The 18,443-nt window shown below is 48.5% G+C and overlaps 1 protein-coding gene across 3 annotated transcripts; it reads left to right on the top strand.

Moving 5' to 3' along the window:
• The first annotated feature begins 477 nt into the window (after nt 1-477).
• Nucleotides 478-15,803, top strand: LOC140068812 (E3 ubiquitin-protein ligase TM129-like). Of its 3 annotated transcripts, none has more exons than XR_011848573.1 (2): nt 478-716; nt 15,114-15,803. XR_011848573.1 is itself a non-coding variant. In XM_072114196.1 (2 exons), the coding sequence occupies exons 1-2, from the start codon at nt 543-545 to the stop codon at nt 15,421-15,423; spliced, it is 456 nt and encodes a 151-aa protein (XP_071970297.1). In that variant the 5' UTR covers nt 478-542; the 3' UTR covers nt 15,424-15,803. The 3 variants fall into 3 exon arrangements, 1 of the variants encoding a protein (XP_071970297.1); XR_011848574.1 differs by having other exon boundaries at nt 478-769; XM_072114196.1 differs by having other exon boundaries at nt 15,142-15,803.
• The last annotated feature ends 2,640 nt before the right edge of the window (nt 15,804-18,443 follow it).

Below are 18,443 nucleotides of genomic sequence, written 5' to 3'. Positions count from 1 at the left end.
TCGCATGCGTTTCAAAACGGAGACCACAAACACATGCGTTTTCAACTGCTTTGACGACCGAAATAAAAACGCCTCTCCAAAAAACACAGACAAAAATGCCAAATTAAGACACTTTAACCAAAAACCCATTAAAAAAGCCAACATGCAAATAAGATGCATTTTTTCAAGTATGCAAGTATTGCCAGAGCACCATCAAGAGATCATGTTCACACTGACCAGTCCAAGTGGTCTGACCATATTATAATAGACTTGGAGCAGATTAGGCTCCTTTATTTAAAACAATTCTCTTATTAAAGACTGAACTCAGTGATGATCTGCAGTCTTTTTCTTTATACATGGATACATACAGTACAGTTTATACATTCTGTCATTAAAAAAACAAAACTATCCTTGTCTATAAGAACCAATCACAGATCAGTTTTCATTTCCAAAAGAAATGAATGCGGTTCTGTGATTGGTTGCCATGTCAACATAAAAACTCCCACGATGCCCGGCCGCCTTCATGGCCGGAAGTGTGCACATGTTCCCGCCGTCTCACAGCAATGGAGAGTTTGGCGGGACGTTTACACGTGGTGTTCGCCGTGTGCTTCATGTTTCCCGCCAATGAGATCCACTCGGCCGGGATAACCGAGCAGAAGCTGCTGTCCGGCGGGTTAGTGAGCGAGAACGTGGCTTCATCCACTATCATGTACGCGGGCCACGGCTGCGTTATTGGGGTGAGTGCGCACCATGCGGGGTTCTTAATGCACTTCGTGCAGCTGTGCCGTCGGTGAGTGTTTTCCCCTACATATCTGAACTTCTCGGTACTCCCCCCCCCCCCCCCCACACACACATGATGTTGCTACCCCCCCCCCCCCATTGGTACATTAGCACCAATACCCCCCCCCCCATTGGTACATTAGCACCAATAAACCCCCCCCCATTGGTACATTAGCACCAATAAACCCCCCCCCCATTGGTACATTAGCACCAATAAACCCCCCCCCCCATTGGTACATTAGCACCAATAACCCCCCCCCCCCCATTGGTACATTAGCACCAATAACCCCCCCCCCCCCCCATTGGTACATTAGCACCAATAACCCCCCCCCCATTGGTACATTAGCACCAATAACCCCCCCCCCATTGGTACATTAGCACCAATAACCCCCCCCCCCCATTGGTACATTAGCACCAATACCCCCCCATTGGTACATTAGCACCAATACCCCCCCATTGGTACATTAGCACCAATACCCCCCCCATTGGTACATTAGCACCAATACCCCCCCATTGGTACATTAGCACCAATACCCCCCCATTGGTACATTAGCACCAATACCCCCCCATTGGTACATTAGCACCAATACCCCCCCATTGGTACATTAGCACCAATACCCCCCCATTGGTACATTAGCACCAATACCCCCCCATTGGTACATTAGCACCAATACCCCCCCATTGGTACATTAGCACCAATACCCCCCCATTGGTACATTAGCACCAATACCCCCCCATTGGTACATTAGCACCAATACCCCCCCATTGGTACATTAGCACCAATACCCCCCCATTGGTACATTAGCACCAATACCCCCCCATTGGTACATTAGCACCAATACCCCCCCATTGGTACATTAGCACCAATACCCCCCCATTGGTACATTAGCACCAATACCCCCCCATTGGTACATTAGCACCAATACCCCCCCATTGGTACATTAGCACCAATACCCCCCCATTGGTACATTAGCACCAATACCCCCCCATTGGTACATTAGCACCAATACCCCCCCATTGGTACATTAGCACCAATACCCCCCCATTGGTACATTAGCACCAATACCCCCCCATTGGTACATTAGCACCAATACCCCCCCATTGGTACATTAGCACCAATACCCCCCCATTGGTACATTAGCACCAATACCCCCCCATTGGTACATTAGCACCAATACCCCCCCATTGGTACATTAGCACCAATACCCCCCCATTGGTACATTAGCACCAATACCCCCCCATTGGTACATTAGCACCAATACCCCCCCATTGGTACATTAGCACCAATACCCCCCCATTGGTACATTAGCACCAATACCCCCCCATTGGTACATTAGCACCAATACCCCCCCCATTGGTACATTAGCACCAATACCCCCCCATTGGTACATTAGCACCAATACCCCCCCCATTGGTACATTAGCACCAATACCCCCCCATTGGTACATTAGCACCAATACCCCCCCATTGGTACATTAGCACCAATACCCCCCCATTGGTACATTAGCACCAATACCCCCCCATTGGTACATTAGCACCAATACCCCCCCATTGGTACATTAGCACCAATACCCCCCCATTGGTACATTAGCACCAATACCCCCCCATTGGTACATTAGCACCAATACCCCCCCATTGGTACATTAGCACCAATACCCCCCCATTGGTACATTAGCACCAATACCCCCCCATTGGTACATTAGCACCAATACCCCCCCATTGGTACATTAGCACCAATACCCCCCCATTGGTACATTAGCACCAATACCCCCCCATTGGTACATTAGCACCAATACCCCCCCATTGGTACATTAGCACCAATACCCCCCCATTGGTACATTAGCACCAATACCCCCCCATTGGTACATTAGCACCAATACCCCCCCATTGGTACATTAGCACCAATACCCCCCCATTGGTACATTAGCACCAATACCCCCCCATTGGTACATTAGCACCAATACCCCCCCATTGGTACATTAGCACCAATACCCCCCCATTGGTACATTAGCACCAATACCCCCCCATTGGTACATTAGCACCAATACCCCCCCATTGGTACATTAGCACCAATACCCCCCCATTGGTACATTAGCACCAATACCCCCCCATTGGTACATTAGCACCAATACCCCCCCATTGGTACATTAGCACCAATACCCCCCCATTGGTACATTAGCACCAATACCCCCCCATTGGTACATTAGCACCAATACCCCCCCATTGGTACATTAGCACCAATACCCCCCCATTGGTACATTAGCACCAATACCCCCCCATTGGTACATTAGCACCAATACCCCCCCATTGGTACATTAGCACCAATACCCCCCCATTGGTACATTAGCACCAATACCCCCCCATTGGTACATTAGCACCAATACCCCCCCATTGGTACATTAGCACCAATACCCCCCCATTGGTACATTAGCACCAATACCCCCCCATTGGTACATTAGCACCAATACCCCCCCATTGGTACATTAGCACCAATACCCCCCCATTGGTACATTAGCACCAATACCCCCCCATTGGTACATTAGCACCAATACCCCCCCATTGGTACATTAGCACCAATACCCCCCCATTGGTACATTAGCACCAATACCCCCCCATTGGTACATTAGCACCAATACCCCCCCATTGGTACATTAGCACCAATACCCCCCCATTGGTACATTAGCACCAATACCCCCCCATTGGTACATTAGCACCAATACCCCCCCATTGGTACATTAGCACCAATACCCCCCCATTGGTACATTAGCACCAATACCCCCCCATTGGTACATTAGCACCAATACCCCCCCATTGGTACATTAGCACCAATACCCCCCCATTGGTACATTAGCACCAATACCCCCCCATTGGTACATTAGCACCAATACCCCCCCATTGGTACATTAGCACCAATACCCCCCCATTGGTACATTAGCACCAATACCCCCCCATTGGTACATTAGCACCAATACCCCCCCATTGGTACATTAGCACCAATACCCCCCCATTGGTACATTAGCACCAATACCCCCCCATTGGTACATTAGCACCAATACCCCCCCATTGGTACATTAGCACCAATACCCCCCCATTGGTACATTAGCACCAATACCCCCCCATTGGTACATTAGCACCAATACCCCCCCATTGGTACATTAGCACCAATACCCCCCCATTGGTACATTAGCACCAATACCCCCCCATTGGTACATTAGCACCAATACCCCCCCATTGGTACATTAGCACCAATACCCCCCCATTGGTACATTAGCACCAATACCCCCCCATTGGTACATTAGCACCAATACCCCCCCATTGGTACATTAGCACCAATACCCCCCCATTGGTACATTAGCACCAATACCCCCCCATTGGTACATTAGCACCAATACCCCCCCATTGGTACATTAGCACCAATACCCCCCCATTGGTACATTAGCACCAATACCCCCCCATTGGTACATTAGCACCAATACCCCCCCATTGGTACATTAGCACCAATACCCCCCCATTGGTACATTAGCACCAATACCCCCCCATTGGTACATTAGCACCAATACCCCCCCATTGGTACATTAGCACCAATACCCCCCCATTGGTACATTAGCACCAATACCCCCCCATTGGTACATTAGCACCAATACCCCCCCATTGGTACATTAGCACCAATACCCCCCCATTGGTACATTAGCACCAATACCCCCCCATTGGTACATTAGCACCAATACCCCCCCATTGGTACATTAGCACCAATACCCCCCCATTGGTACATTAGCACCAATACCCCCCCATTGGTACATTAGCACCAATACCCCCCCATTGGTACATTAGCACCAATACCCCCCCATTGGTACATTAGCACCAATACCCCCCCATTGGTACATTAGCACCAATACCCCCCCATTGGTACATTAGCACCAATACCCCCCCATTGGTACATTAGCACCAATACCCCCCCATTGGTACATTAGCACCAATACCCCCCCATTGGTACATTAGCACCAATACCCCCCCATTGGTACATTAGCACCAATACCCCCCCATTGGTACATTAGCACCAATACCCCCCCATTGGTACATTAGCACCAATACCCCCCCATTGGTACATTAGCACCAATACCCCCCCATTGGTACATTAGCACCAATACCCCCCCATTGGTACATTAGCACCAATACCCCCCCATTGGTACATTAGCACCAATACCCCCCCATTGGTACATTAGCACCAATACCCCCCCATTGGTACATTAGCACCAATACCCCCCCATTGGTACATTAGCACCAATACCCCCCCATTGGTACATTAGCACCAATACCCCCCCATTGGTACATTAGCACCAATACCCCCCCATTGGTACATTAGCACCAATACCCCCCCATTGGTACATTAGCACCAATACCCCCCCATTGGTACATTAGCACCAATACCCCCCCATTGGTACATTAGCACCAATACCCCCCCATTGGTACATTAGCACCAATACCCCCCCATTGGTACATTAGCACCAATACCCCCCCATTGGTACATTAGCACCAATACCCCCCCATTGGTACATTAGCACCAATACCCCCCCATTGGTACATTAGCACCAATACCCCCCCATTGGTACATTAGCACCAATACCCCCCCATTGGTACATTAGCACCAATACCCCCCCATTGGTACATTAGCACCAATACCCCCCCATTGGTACATTAGCACCAATACCCCCCCATTGGTACATTAGCACCAATACCCCCCCATTGGTACATTAGCACCAATACCCCCCCATTGGTACATTAGCACCAATACCCCCCCATTGGTACATTAGCACCAATACCCCCCCATTGGTACATTAGCACCAATACCCCCCCATTGGTACATTAGCACCAATACCCCCCCATTGGTACATTAGCACCAATACCCCCCCATTGGTACATTAGCACCAATACCCCCCCATTGGTACATTAGCACCAATACCCCCCCATTGGTACATTAGCACCAATACCCCCCCATTGGTACATTAGCACCAATACCCCCCCATTGGTACATTAGCACCAATACCCCCCCATTGGTACATTAGCACCAATACCCCCCCATTGGTACATTAGCACCAATACCCCCCCATTGGTACATTAGCACCAATACCCCCCCATTGGTACATTAGCACCAATACCCCCCCATTGGTACATTAGCACCAATACCCCCCCATTGGTACATTAGCACCAATACCCCCCCATTGGTACATTAGCACCAATACCCCCCCATTGGTACATTAGCACCAATACCCCCCCATTGGTACATTAGCACCAATACCCCCCCATTGGTACATTAGCACCAATACCCCCCCATTGGTACATTAGCACCAATACCCCCCCATTGGTACATTAGCACCAATACCCCCCCATTGGTACATTAGCACCAATACCCCCCCATTGGTACATTAGCACCAATACCCCCCCATTGGTACATTAGCACCAATACCCCCCCATTGGTACATTAGCACCAATACCCCCCCATTGGTACATTAGCACCAATACCCCCCCATTGGTACATTAGCACCAATACCCCCCCATTGGTACATTAGCACCAATACCCCCCCATTGGTACATTAGCACCAATACCCCCCCATTGGTACATTAGCACCAATACCCCCCCATTGGTACATTAGCACCAATACCCCCCCATTGGTACATTAGCACCAATACCCCCCCATTGGTACATTAGCACCAATACCCCCCCATTGGTACATTAGCACCAATACCCCCCCATTGGTACATTAGCACCAATACCCCCCCATTGGTACATTAGCACCAATACCCCCCCATTGGTACATTAGCACCAATACCCCCCCATTGGTACATTAGCACCAATACCCCCCCATTGGTACATTAGCACCAATACCCCCCCATTGGTACATTAGCACCAATACCCCCCCATTGGTACATTAGCACCAATACCCCCCCATTGGTACATTAGCACCAATACCCCCCCATTGGTACATTAGCACCAATACCCCCCCATTGGTACATTAGCACCAATACCCCCCCATTGGTACATTAGCACCAATACCCCCCCATTGGTACATTAGCACCAATACCCCCCCATTGGTACATTAGCACCAATACCCCCCCATTGGTACATTAGCACCAATACCCCCCCATTGGTACATTAGCACCAATACCCCCCCATTGGTACATTAGCACCAATACCCCCCCATTGGTACATTAGCACCAATACCCCCCCATTGGTACATTAGCACCAATACCCCCCCATTGGTACATTAGCACCAATACCCCCCCATTGGTACATTAGCACCAATACCCCCCCATTGGTACATTAGCACCAATACCCCCCCATTGGTACATTAGCACCAATACCCCCCCATTGGTACATTAGCACCAATACCCCCCCATTGGTACATTAGCACCAATACCCCCCCATTGGTACATTAGCACCAATACCCCCCCATTGGTACATTAGCACCAATACCCCCCCATTGGTACATTAGCACCAATACCCCCCCATTGGTACATTAGCACCAATACCCCCCCATTGGTACATTAGCACCAATACCCCCCCATTGGTACATTAGCACCAATACCCCCCCATTGGTACATTAGCACCAATACCCCCCCATTGGTACATTAGCACCAATACCCCCCCATTGGTACATTAGCACCAATACCCCCCCATTGGTACATTAGCACCAATACCCCCCCATTGGTACATTAGCACCAATACCCCCCCATTGGTACATTAGCACCAATACCCCCCCATTGGTACATTAGCACCAATACCCCCCCATTGGTACATTAGCACCAATACCCCCCCATTGGTACATTAGCACCAATACCCCCCCATTGGTACATTAGCACCAATACCCCCCCATTGGTACATTAGCACCAATACCCCCCCATTGGTACATTAGCACCAATACCCCCCCATTGGTACATTAGCACCAATACCCCCCCATTGGTACATTAGCACCAATACCCCCCCATTGGTACATTAGCACCAATACCCCCCCATTGGTACATTAGCACCAATACCCCCCCATTGGTACATTAGCACCAATACCCCCCCATTGGTACATTAGCACCAATACCCCCCCATTGGTACATTAGCACCAATACCCCCCCATTGGTACATTAGCACCAATACCCCCCCATTGGTACATTAGCACCAATACCCCCCCATTGGTACATTAGCACCAATACCCCCCCATTGGTACATTAGCACCAATACCCCCCCATTGGTACATTAGCACCAATACCCCCCCATTGGTACATTAGCACCAATACCCCCCCATTGGTACATTAGCACCAATACCCCCCCATTGGTACATTAGCACCAATACCCCCCCATTGGTACATTAGCACCAATACCCCCCCATTGGTACATTAGCACCAATACCCCCCCATTGGTACATTAGCACCAATACCCCCCCATTGGTACATTAGCACCAATACCCCCCCATTGGTACATTAGCACCAATACCCCCCCATTGGTACATTAGCACCAATACCCCCCCATTGGTACATTAGCACCAATACCCCCCCATTGGTACATTAGCACCAATACCCCCCCATTGGTACATTAGCACCAATACCCCCCCATTGGTACATTAGCACCAATACCCCCCCATTGGTACATTAGCACCAATACCCCCCCATTGGTACATTAGCACCAATACCCCCCCATTGGTACATTAGCACCAATACCCCCCCATTGGTACATTAGCACCAATACCCCCCCATTGGTACATTAGCACCAATACCCCCCCATTGGTACATTAGCACCAATACCCCCCATTGGTACATTAGCACCAATACCCCCCCATTGGTACATTAGCACCAATACCCCCCCATTGGTACATTAGCACCAATACCCCCCCATTGGTACATTAGCACCAATACCCCCCCATTGGTACATTAGCACCAATACCCCCCCATTGGTACATTAGCACCAACCCCCCCATTGGTACATTAGCACCAATACCCCCCCATTGTACATTAGCACCAATACCCCCCCATTGGTACATTAGCACCAATACCCCCCCATTGGTACATTAGCACCAATACCCCCCCATTGGTACATTAGCACCAATACCCCCCCATTGGTACATTAGCACCAATACCCCCCATTGGTACATTAGCACCAATACCCCCCCATTGTACATTAGCACCAATACCCCCCCATTGGTACATTAGCACCAATACCCCCCATTGGTACATTAGCACCAATACCCCCCCATTGGTACATTAGCACCAATACCCCCCCATTGGTACATTAGCACCAATACCCCCCCATTGGTACATTAGCACCAATACCCCCCCATTGGTACATTAGCACCAATACCCCCCATTGTACCTTAGCACCAATACCCCCCCATTGGTACATTAGCACCAATACCCCCCATTGGTACATTAGCACCAATACCCCCCCATTGGTACATTAGCACCAATACCCCCCCATTGGTACATTAGCACCAATACCCCCCCATTGGTACATTAGCACCAATACCCCCCCATTGGTACATTAGCACCAATACCCCCCCATTGGTACATTAGCACCAATACCCCCCCATTGGTACATTAGCACCAATACCCCCCATTGGTACATAGCACCAATACCCCCCATTGGTACATTAGCACCAATACCCCCCCATTGGTACATTAGCACCAATACCCCCCATTGGTACATTAGCACCAATACCCCCCATTGGTACATTAGCACCAATACCCCCCATTGGTACATTAGCACCAATACCCCCCCATTGGTACATTAGCACCAATACCCCCCCATTGGTACATTAGCACCAATACCCCCCCATTGGTACATTAGCACCAATACCCCCCCATTGGTACATTAGCACCAATACCCCCCCATTGGTACATTTAGCACCAATACCCCCCATTGGTACATTAGCACCAATACCCCCCCATTGGTACATAGCACCAATACCCCCCCATTGGTACATTAGCACCAATACCCCCCATTGGTACATTAGCACCAATACCCCCCCATTGGTACATTAGCACCAATACCCCCCCATTGGTACATTAGCACCAATACCCCCCATTGGTACATTAGCACCAATACCCCCCCATTGGTACATTAGCACCAATACCCCCCCATTGGTACATTAGCACCAATACCCCCCCATTGGTACATTAGCACCAATACCCCCCCATTGGTACATTAGCACCAATACCCCCCCATTGGTACATTAGCACCAATACCCCCCCATTGGTACATTAGCACCAATACCCCCCCATTGGTACATTAGCACCAATACCCCCCCATTGGTACATTAGCACCAATACCCCCCCATTGGTACATTAGCACCAATACCCCCCATTGGTACATTAGCACCAATACCCCCCCATTGGTACATTAGCACCAATACCCCCCCATTGGTACATTAGCACCAATACCCCCCCCTTGGTACATTAGCACCAATACCCCCCATTGGTACATTAGCACCAATACCCCCCCATTGGTACATTAGCACCAATACCCCCCCATTGGTACATTAGCACCAATACCCCCCCATTGGTACATTAGCACCAATACCCCCCCATTGGTACATTAGCACAATACCCCCCCATTGGTACATTAGCACCAATACCCCCCCATTGGTACATTAGCACCAATACCCCCCCATTGGTACATTAGCACCAATACCCCCCATTGGTACATTAGCACCAATACCCCCCCATTGGTACATTAGCACCAATACCCCCCCATTGGTACATTAGCACCAATACCCCCCCATTGGTACATTAGCACCAATACCCCCCCATTGGTACATTAGCACCAATACCCCCCCATTGGTACATTAGCACCAATACCCCCCCATTGGTACATTAGCACCAATACCCCCCCATTGGTACATTAGCACCAATACCCCCCCATTGGTACATTAGCACCATACCCCCCATTGGTACATTAGCACCAATACCCCCCATTGGTACATTAGCACCAATACCCCCCCATTGGTACATTAGCACCAATACCCCCCCATTGGTACATTAGCACCAATACCCCCCCATTGGTACATTAGCACCAATACCCCCCCATTGGTACATTAGCACCAATACCCCCCATTGGTACATTAGCACCAATACCCCCCCATTGGTACATTAGCACCAATACCCCCCCATTGGTACATTAGCACCAATACCCCCCCATTGGTACATTAGCACCAATACCCCCCATTGGTACATTAGCACCAATACCCCCCCATTGGTACATTAGCACCAATACCCCCCCATTGGTACATTAGCACCAATACCCCCCCATTGGTACATTAGCACCAATACCCCCCCATTGGTACATTAGCACCAATACCCCCCATTGGTACATTAGCACCAATACCCCCATTGGTACATTAGCACCAATACCCCCCATTGGTACATTAGCACCAATACCCCCCCCATTGGTACATTAGCACCAATACCCCCCCATTGGTACATTAGCACCAATAACCCCCCATTGGTACATTAGCACCAATACCCCCCCATTGGTACATTAGCACCAATACCCCCCCATTGGTACATTAGCACCAATACCCCCCCATTGGTACATTAGCACCAATACCCCCCCATTGGTACATTAGCACCAATACCCCCCCATTGGTACATTAGCACCAATACCCCCCCATTGGTACATTAGCACCAATACCCCCCCATTGGTACATTAGCACCAATACCCCCCATTGGTACATTAGCACCAATACCCCCCCATTGGTACATTAGCACCAATACCCCCCCATTGGTACATTAGCACCAATACCCCCCCATTGGTACATTAGCACCAATACCCCCCCATTGGTACATTAGCACCAATACCCCCCCATTGGTACATTAGCACCAATACCCCCCCATTGGTACATTAGCACCAATACCCCCCCATTGGTACATTAGCACCAATACCCCCCCATTGGTACATTAGCACCAATACCCCCCCATTGGTACATTAGCACCAATACCCCCCCATTGGTACATTAGCACCAATACCCCCCCATTGGTACATTAGCACCAATACCCCCCCATTGGTACATTAGCACCAATACCCCCCCATTGGTACATTAGCACCAATACCCCCCCATTGGTACATTAGCACCAATACCCCCCCATTGGTACATTAGCACCAATACCCCCCCATTGGTACATTAGCACCAATACCCCCCCATTGGTACATTAGCACCAATACCCCCCCATTGGTACATTAGCACCAATACCCCCCCATTGGTACATTAGCACCAATACCCCCCCATTGGTACATTAGCACCAATACCCCCCCATTGGTACATTAGCACCAATACCCCCCCATTGGTACATTAGCACCAATACCCCCCCATTGGTACATTAGCACCAATACCCCCCCATTGGTACATTAGCACCAATACCCCCCCATTGGTACATTAGCACCAATACCCCCCCATTGGTACATTAGCACCAATACCCCCCCATTGGTACATTAGCACCAATACCCCCCCATTGGTACATTAGCACCAATACCCCCCCATTGGTACATTAGCACCAATACCCCCCCATTGGTACATTAGCACCAATACCCCCCCATTGGTACATTAGCACCAATACCCCCCCATTGGTACATTAGCACCAATACCCCCCCATTGGTACATTAGCACCAATACCCCCCCATTGGTACATTAGCACCAATACCCCCCCATTGGTACATTAGCACCAATACCCCCCCATTGGTACATTAGCACCAATACCCCCCCATTGGTACATTAGCACCAATACCCCCCCATTGGTACATTAGCACCAATACCCCCCCATTGGTACATTAGCACCAATACCCCCCCATTGGTACATTAGCACCAATACCCCCCCATTGGTACATTAGCACCAATACCCCCCCATTGGTACATTAGCACCAATACCCCCCCATTGGTACATTAGCACCAATACCCCCCCATTGGTACATTAGCACCAATACCCCCCCATTGGTACATTAGCACCAATACCCCCCCATTGGTACATTAGCACCAATACCCCCCCATTGGTACATTAGCACCAATACCCCCCCATTGGTACATTAGCACCAATACCCCCCCATTGGTACATTAGCACCAATACCCCCCCATTGGTACATTAGCACCAATACCCCCCCATTGGTACATTAGCACCAATACCCCCCCATTGGTACATTAGCACCAATACCCCCCCATTGGTACATTAGCACCAATACCCCCCCATTGGTACATTAGCACCAATACCCCCCCATTGGTACATTAGCACCAATACCCCCCCATTGGTACATTAGCACCAATACCCCCCCATTGGTACATTAGCACCAATACCCCCCCATTGGTACATTAGCACCAATACCCCCCCATTGGTACATTAGCACCAATACCCCCCCATTGGTACATTAGCACCAATACCCCCCCATTGGTACATTAGCACCAATACCCCCCCATTGGTACATTAGCACCAATACCCCCCATTGGTACATTAGCACCAATACCCCCCCATTGGTACATTAGCACCAATACCCCCCATTGGTACATTAGCACCAATACCCCCCCATTGGTACATTAGCACCAATACCCCCCATTGGTACATTAGCACCAATACCCCCCCATTGGTACATTATCACCAATACCCCCCATTGGTACATTAGCACCAATACCCCCCCCATTGGTACATTAGCACCAATACCCCCCATTGGTACATTAGCACCAATACCCCCCATTGGTACATTAGCACCAATACCCCCCCATTGGTACATTAGCACCAATACCCCCCCATTGGTACATTAGCACCAATACCCCCCATTGGTACATTAGCACCAATACCCCCCCATTGGTACATTAGCACCAATACCCCCCCATTGGTACATTAGCACCAATACCCCCCCATTGGTACATTAGCACCAATACCCCCCCATTGGTACATTAGCACCAATACCCCCCATTGGTACATTAGCACCAATACCCCCCCATTGGTACATTAGCACCAATACCCCCCATTGGTACATTAGCACCATACCCCCCATTGGTACATTAGCCCCAATACCCCCCCATTGGTACATTAGCACCAATACCCCACCATTGGTACATTAGCACAATACCCCCCATTGGTACATTAGCACCAATACCCCCCATTGGTACATTAGCACCAATACCCCCCCATTGGTACATTAGCACCAATACCCCCCCATTGGTACATTAGCACCAATACCCCCCCATTGGTACATTAGCACCAATACCCCCCCATTGGTACATTAGCACCAATACCCCCCCATTGGTACATTAGCACCAATACCCCCCCATTGGTACATTAGCACCAATACCCCCCCATTGGTACATTAGCACCAATACCCCCCCATTGGTACATTAGCACCAATACCCCCCATTGGTACATTAGCACCAATACCCCCCCATTGGTACATTAGCACCAATACCCCCCCATTGGTACATTAGCACCAATACCCCCCATTGGTACATTAGCACCAATACCCCCCCATTGGTACATTAGCACCAATACCCTCCCATTGGTACATTAGCACCAATACCCCCCCATTGGTACATTAGCACCAATACCCCCCCATTGGTACATTAGCACCAATACCCCCCCATTGGTACATTAGCACCAATACCCCCCCATTGGTACATTAGCACCAATACCCCCCCATTGGTACATTAGCACCAATACCCCCCCATTGGTACATTAGCACCAATACCCCCCCATTGGTACATTAGCACCAATACCCCCCCATTGGTACATTAGCACCAATACCCCCCCATTGGTACATTAGCACCAATACCCCCCCATTGGTACATTAGCACCAATACCCCCCCATTGGTACATTACAGACTACTGGAGTGGTCCTCAGGAATTTGGTCACCAGCCTGGTAGCAGATGCAGGCTGGGATGGAGCTGTGTTCAGTTGTGGAAGGTGCAGCTTTTATCCTGGGTTTAGCTGAGTGTTAGTGCTGATGGTGCGCAGACAGTTTCTCTCCTCTGACATGATGTGCTCTATAGTGAGAGCTGAGGCCTGTGGTAAGAGCATGTGCGCTAAGATCTCTGGAACTGACTGACCTCTCTGGTCAGAGGTGGCTGGAAAAGAGGACTTGCCCCTCCCTTTTCAGGGGTTTTGTTATCCTGGTCAGGCGGTGGCTAACTCTCCAATGACACTCCAGTGTACATGGTGCAATACAATTGGTAGACAGAATCGCATCCATTTAACCCTTGCCTGTTCAGGCAGAATCTACAGCTGCTGATTACCTGAGACTTACTGCATTCCCTCTTTATGAGTTGATCAGACTCACTAGATGGGTTCTAACAGGTTGAGGGCCTTATTCGCTACTCCTCTGCCCATATATTGGCAGGGGTGTTGCATATCCCCTTTGTCATCAGGTACGTACAAGTTATACCTGTAACTACTCATTCCGGGAACTGGAGCCCTGTATCGGCTGTATGCAGACTAACGCCAACATCAAGCTTGTGAAGTACTGCTACGTGCCCAACAAAGGAGAGTGCCAGCAGTTCTACTGCCAACCCGTGTGGTGCCTGACCTGTAGGGGCAAGTGGTTCAAGCGCCCGGAACAGCATCATCCAGAGACCTGCTTGTCCAGCAAATTTCTACGCCCCTCCTGTCCCGCCAGATTGTTTATAGTGGATGTTTGCATTATACAGTGAACTCTCCTTTATGCTGTTTATGTGATTTTATATCTTATAAAGTTTCTTTTTTTAAGATGCTCAGTGTTCTAATAGGTCCATGGACGTTGGGAAGATCTGACCAGCGGGGCCTGCCTCAACTTACATATGGCTGAACAGGAGGAGTGTAATGGCCCTTGTATGGGGTTATCTACTTTGTGGGGGATTGAAATGAGGTATTGAAAAATAAGGATCACTGCAATGGAGTTTTAAAATGGCCAAAAACCTTATGGAGCCCTCATATTGGGAGAAAACATTTCTCTAAAGCAATCACTTGTACATCATTGCATTTAGCTTTCTGGAGATCTGTCCAGGATGTAACTACAAGTCATGCTGGGACTTGTAGTTCCATGTAGCAGAGCAGGAATTGTTTTACTATGTAAAATAATCAATTACTGACTCTATTAACAAAATGTGTAATAAAATCTGTTATATTAAAGTGTCTTCCTTATTGAGTCTCCTCTTTTCTTTATAGAAGTGCCCTAAAATCGGAAAGGGGTTAAGCATGCGTTTTAAAAACCATACCATGCATTTGGCAGCTTTGAATCTGTTCATCTATTAAGATGCTTACAAACAGAGCAAAAATGCCATGTGTGGCATCAACCTTGGCACACAGCAAAAGTCCATATCTAATACATGTGATTGGCTTTCCTAAGTAGACGGGTTATAAGGGCAGGTTTGAAGTTCATCATTAAATTACTTTTATGAACATTGTAGGATTAAGGATATAGAGTAGTATTCAAAGTCCTAACATCTGGGCACATGTTGGTTTGGGCGGTGGGGAGGGGGCCCTAGTTGTGTGAAAAGGCAATGGGACACTTAATCCACCACTGCTCACCGTGTATGGAGAGGGTACCGCTTGTCAACCCTCTTCATACATATTTAAAGGGAACCTACCACCACGATTCTACCTATAAAGGTAGAACGGGTGGTAGGTGGATGTAAGGGACGCGAGGATAGCTCTTTTTAGAGTTAATCCTCACGTCCCCGCTAACTTTTGGTAAACTTTATTGAAGTAATATGTAAATTTAGTTTTGCGGCTACTGGGGCGTGGAGTAGCTGGGCAGGATGCTACACAGTGCGGCTACTCCACGCCCCAGTAGCGACGTTACTCCTCCTACCCTGCGCATGCGCAGAACGCCATCATGACGGATGAGGGCGCGCAGCTACGAGGAGCTGTGCGCCGCACACAACAGGGTAGGAGGAGTAATGTCGCTACTGGGGCGTGTAGTAGCCGCGCTGTGTAGCCTCGTGCCCGGCTACTGTACGCCCCAGTAGCCGCATAACTAAATTTCCATATTAGTTCAATAAAGTTTACCAAAAGTTAGCGGGGACGTGAGGATTAGCTCTAAAAAGAGCTATCCTCACGACCCTTACATCCACCTACCACCTGTTCTACCTTTTATAGGTAGAATCGTGGTGGTAGGTTCCCTTTAATGGAATTATGATATACGTGAAGGTAATAACGCATTAAGAGGATAAAACTGGGCCTTCACAATTAAGCTGCATTCACACAACAATTGTGGGGATGTATGTACATCCTTATGGCACAACAAATAAATCGGGGTGTTGGTTGTCGGCAGTACTGCACCTGAACTATAAAACCGTGAGGCTCACATAATCGCCATAGAACCCCCAATACCGCCACCTCCTAATGCAATACATATGTGTTCTATTCTCTTGTATGACTGGACACTATAAGAATCTTTAGAAAGTGACAGATTCTGGGGAGCATATTCAAATAAAACAAGACATTACTGAGTACAAACCGTCATATGAAACAATAGGAACCTGACATTTTCTGGAAAACAGACATGAGAAGTACCTAGAATTGGTTAATAAAGAGAGTTACAGGTTGCATGCGGTTAGCGAGTGTGATAGGCCTGCCTCAATAAATGGGTTTTAAGAGCACGTTTGAAGCTTTGGGGGTTCGGTATTCCATGGAATTGGTGCAGCTCGGGAGAAGTCCTCCATCTTGCCGATTGTAGTTTTTTTTTGAGAGCTGGAAACCCTGGTTGTTATGGGCCAAAAAAAGGTACTAAATGAGGACCGAGAGGCAAAATACTTTGAGGAATGATTCCCAGGGACACCTAGAGCAGAATTATGTATTTTAGTTTTTTTTTTTGCTCAGAATGACGGTTACACTTTAAATTTCCTCCCTTCTGAAGATGGGGATTTTCTATAAGTGCTTAAATTTGGTAACATGGCTCTTAGAAAAAGAATTGCATATGTCTATTTTCAGATTTTGAATCTCGTGTATTTATCGAAATAACCCCTTTTTCAACACATTTGGACTTTTGGCGTTGGGAGTGCCAGCCGTCACCAAAATTGAAAAAGCTCTAGGTTAAATCAATGTAATTTTTCCTGGGGAATCTGAAACTGTGATAAAAATGGGGGTTCCCATTTAAAGGACATCTACCACCAGGATGAAAAACTGTATAGAAATGAGTCTGTGGGGCTCCACGCTCCATTAATACCTATGGAACCTGGAGCCCCTCAGGTTCATTTGCATACAATCCTTCATCCTAGTAGTAGATACCCTTTAAAGGAAACCTACCGTTTCAAATGGTAGGTTTAAGCTGTAAACACCGAGCACCAGCTCAGGGTGAGCTGGTGCCGGTGCTTAGTTTCGTTAGTGTTAAAACCGCGGTATCGCGGTTTTAACACTTTTTAAACTTTATAGCATAAACTGCTTCGGCGCTGCGTGCGCACGATCGTGCGCGCGCCTACATAGGAAATGCCGCAAGCCGAAGCGGCTTCTGCTATAAAGTTTAAAAAGCTTAACGAAACTAAGCACCGGCACCAGCTCACCCTGAGCTGGTGCTCGGTGTTTACAGCTTAAACCTACCATTTGAAATGGTAGGTTTCCTTTAAGGTTTTTAAGTTGCCCCCGCCTAAGGGATGGGCAGATGAGGTGCTTGGTTTCATTGGATAGATTTTTGAAAAATATATGACACATTTTTTAATTTTTTCAATCCAATGTGTATTTTGCTATGTATTCC

The sequence above is a fragment of the Engystomops pustulosus genome, chromosome 7 (assembly GCF_040894005.1).
Source record: "Engystomops pustulosus chromosome 7, aEngPut4.maternal, whole genome shotgun sequence".
Taxonomy (NCBI): domain Eukaryota; kingdom Metazoa; phylum Chordata; class Amphibia; order Anura; family Leptodactylidae; genus Engystomops; species Engystomops pustulosus.
This window is presented reverse-complemented; position numbering and strand designations above follow the sequence as displayed.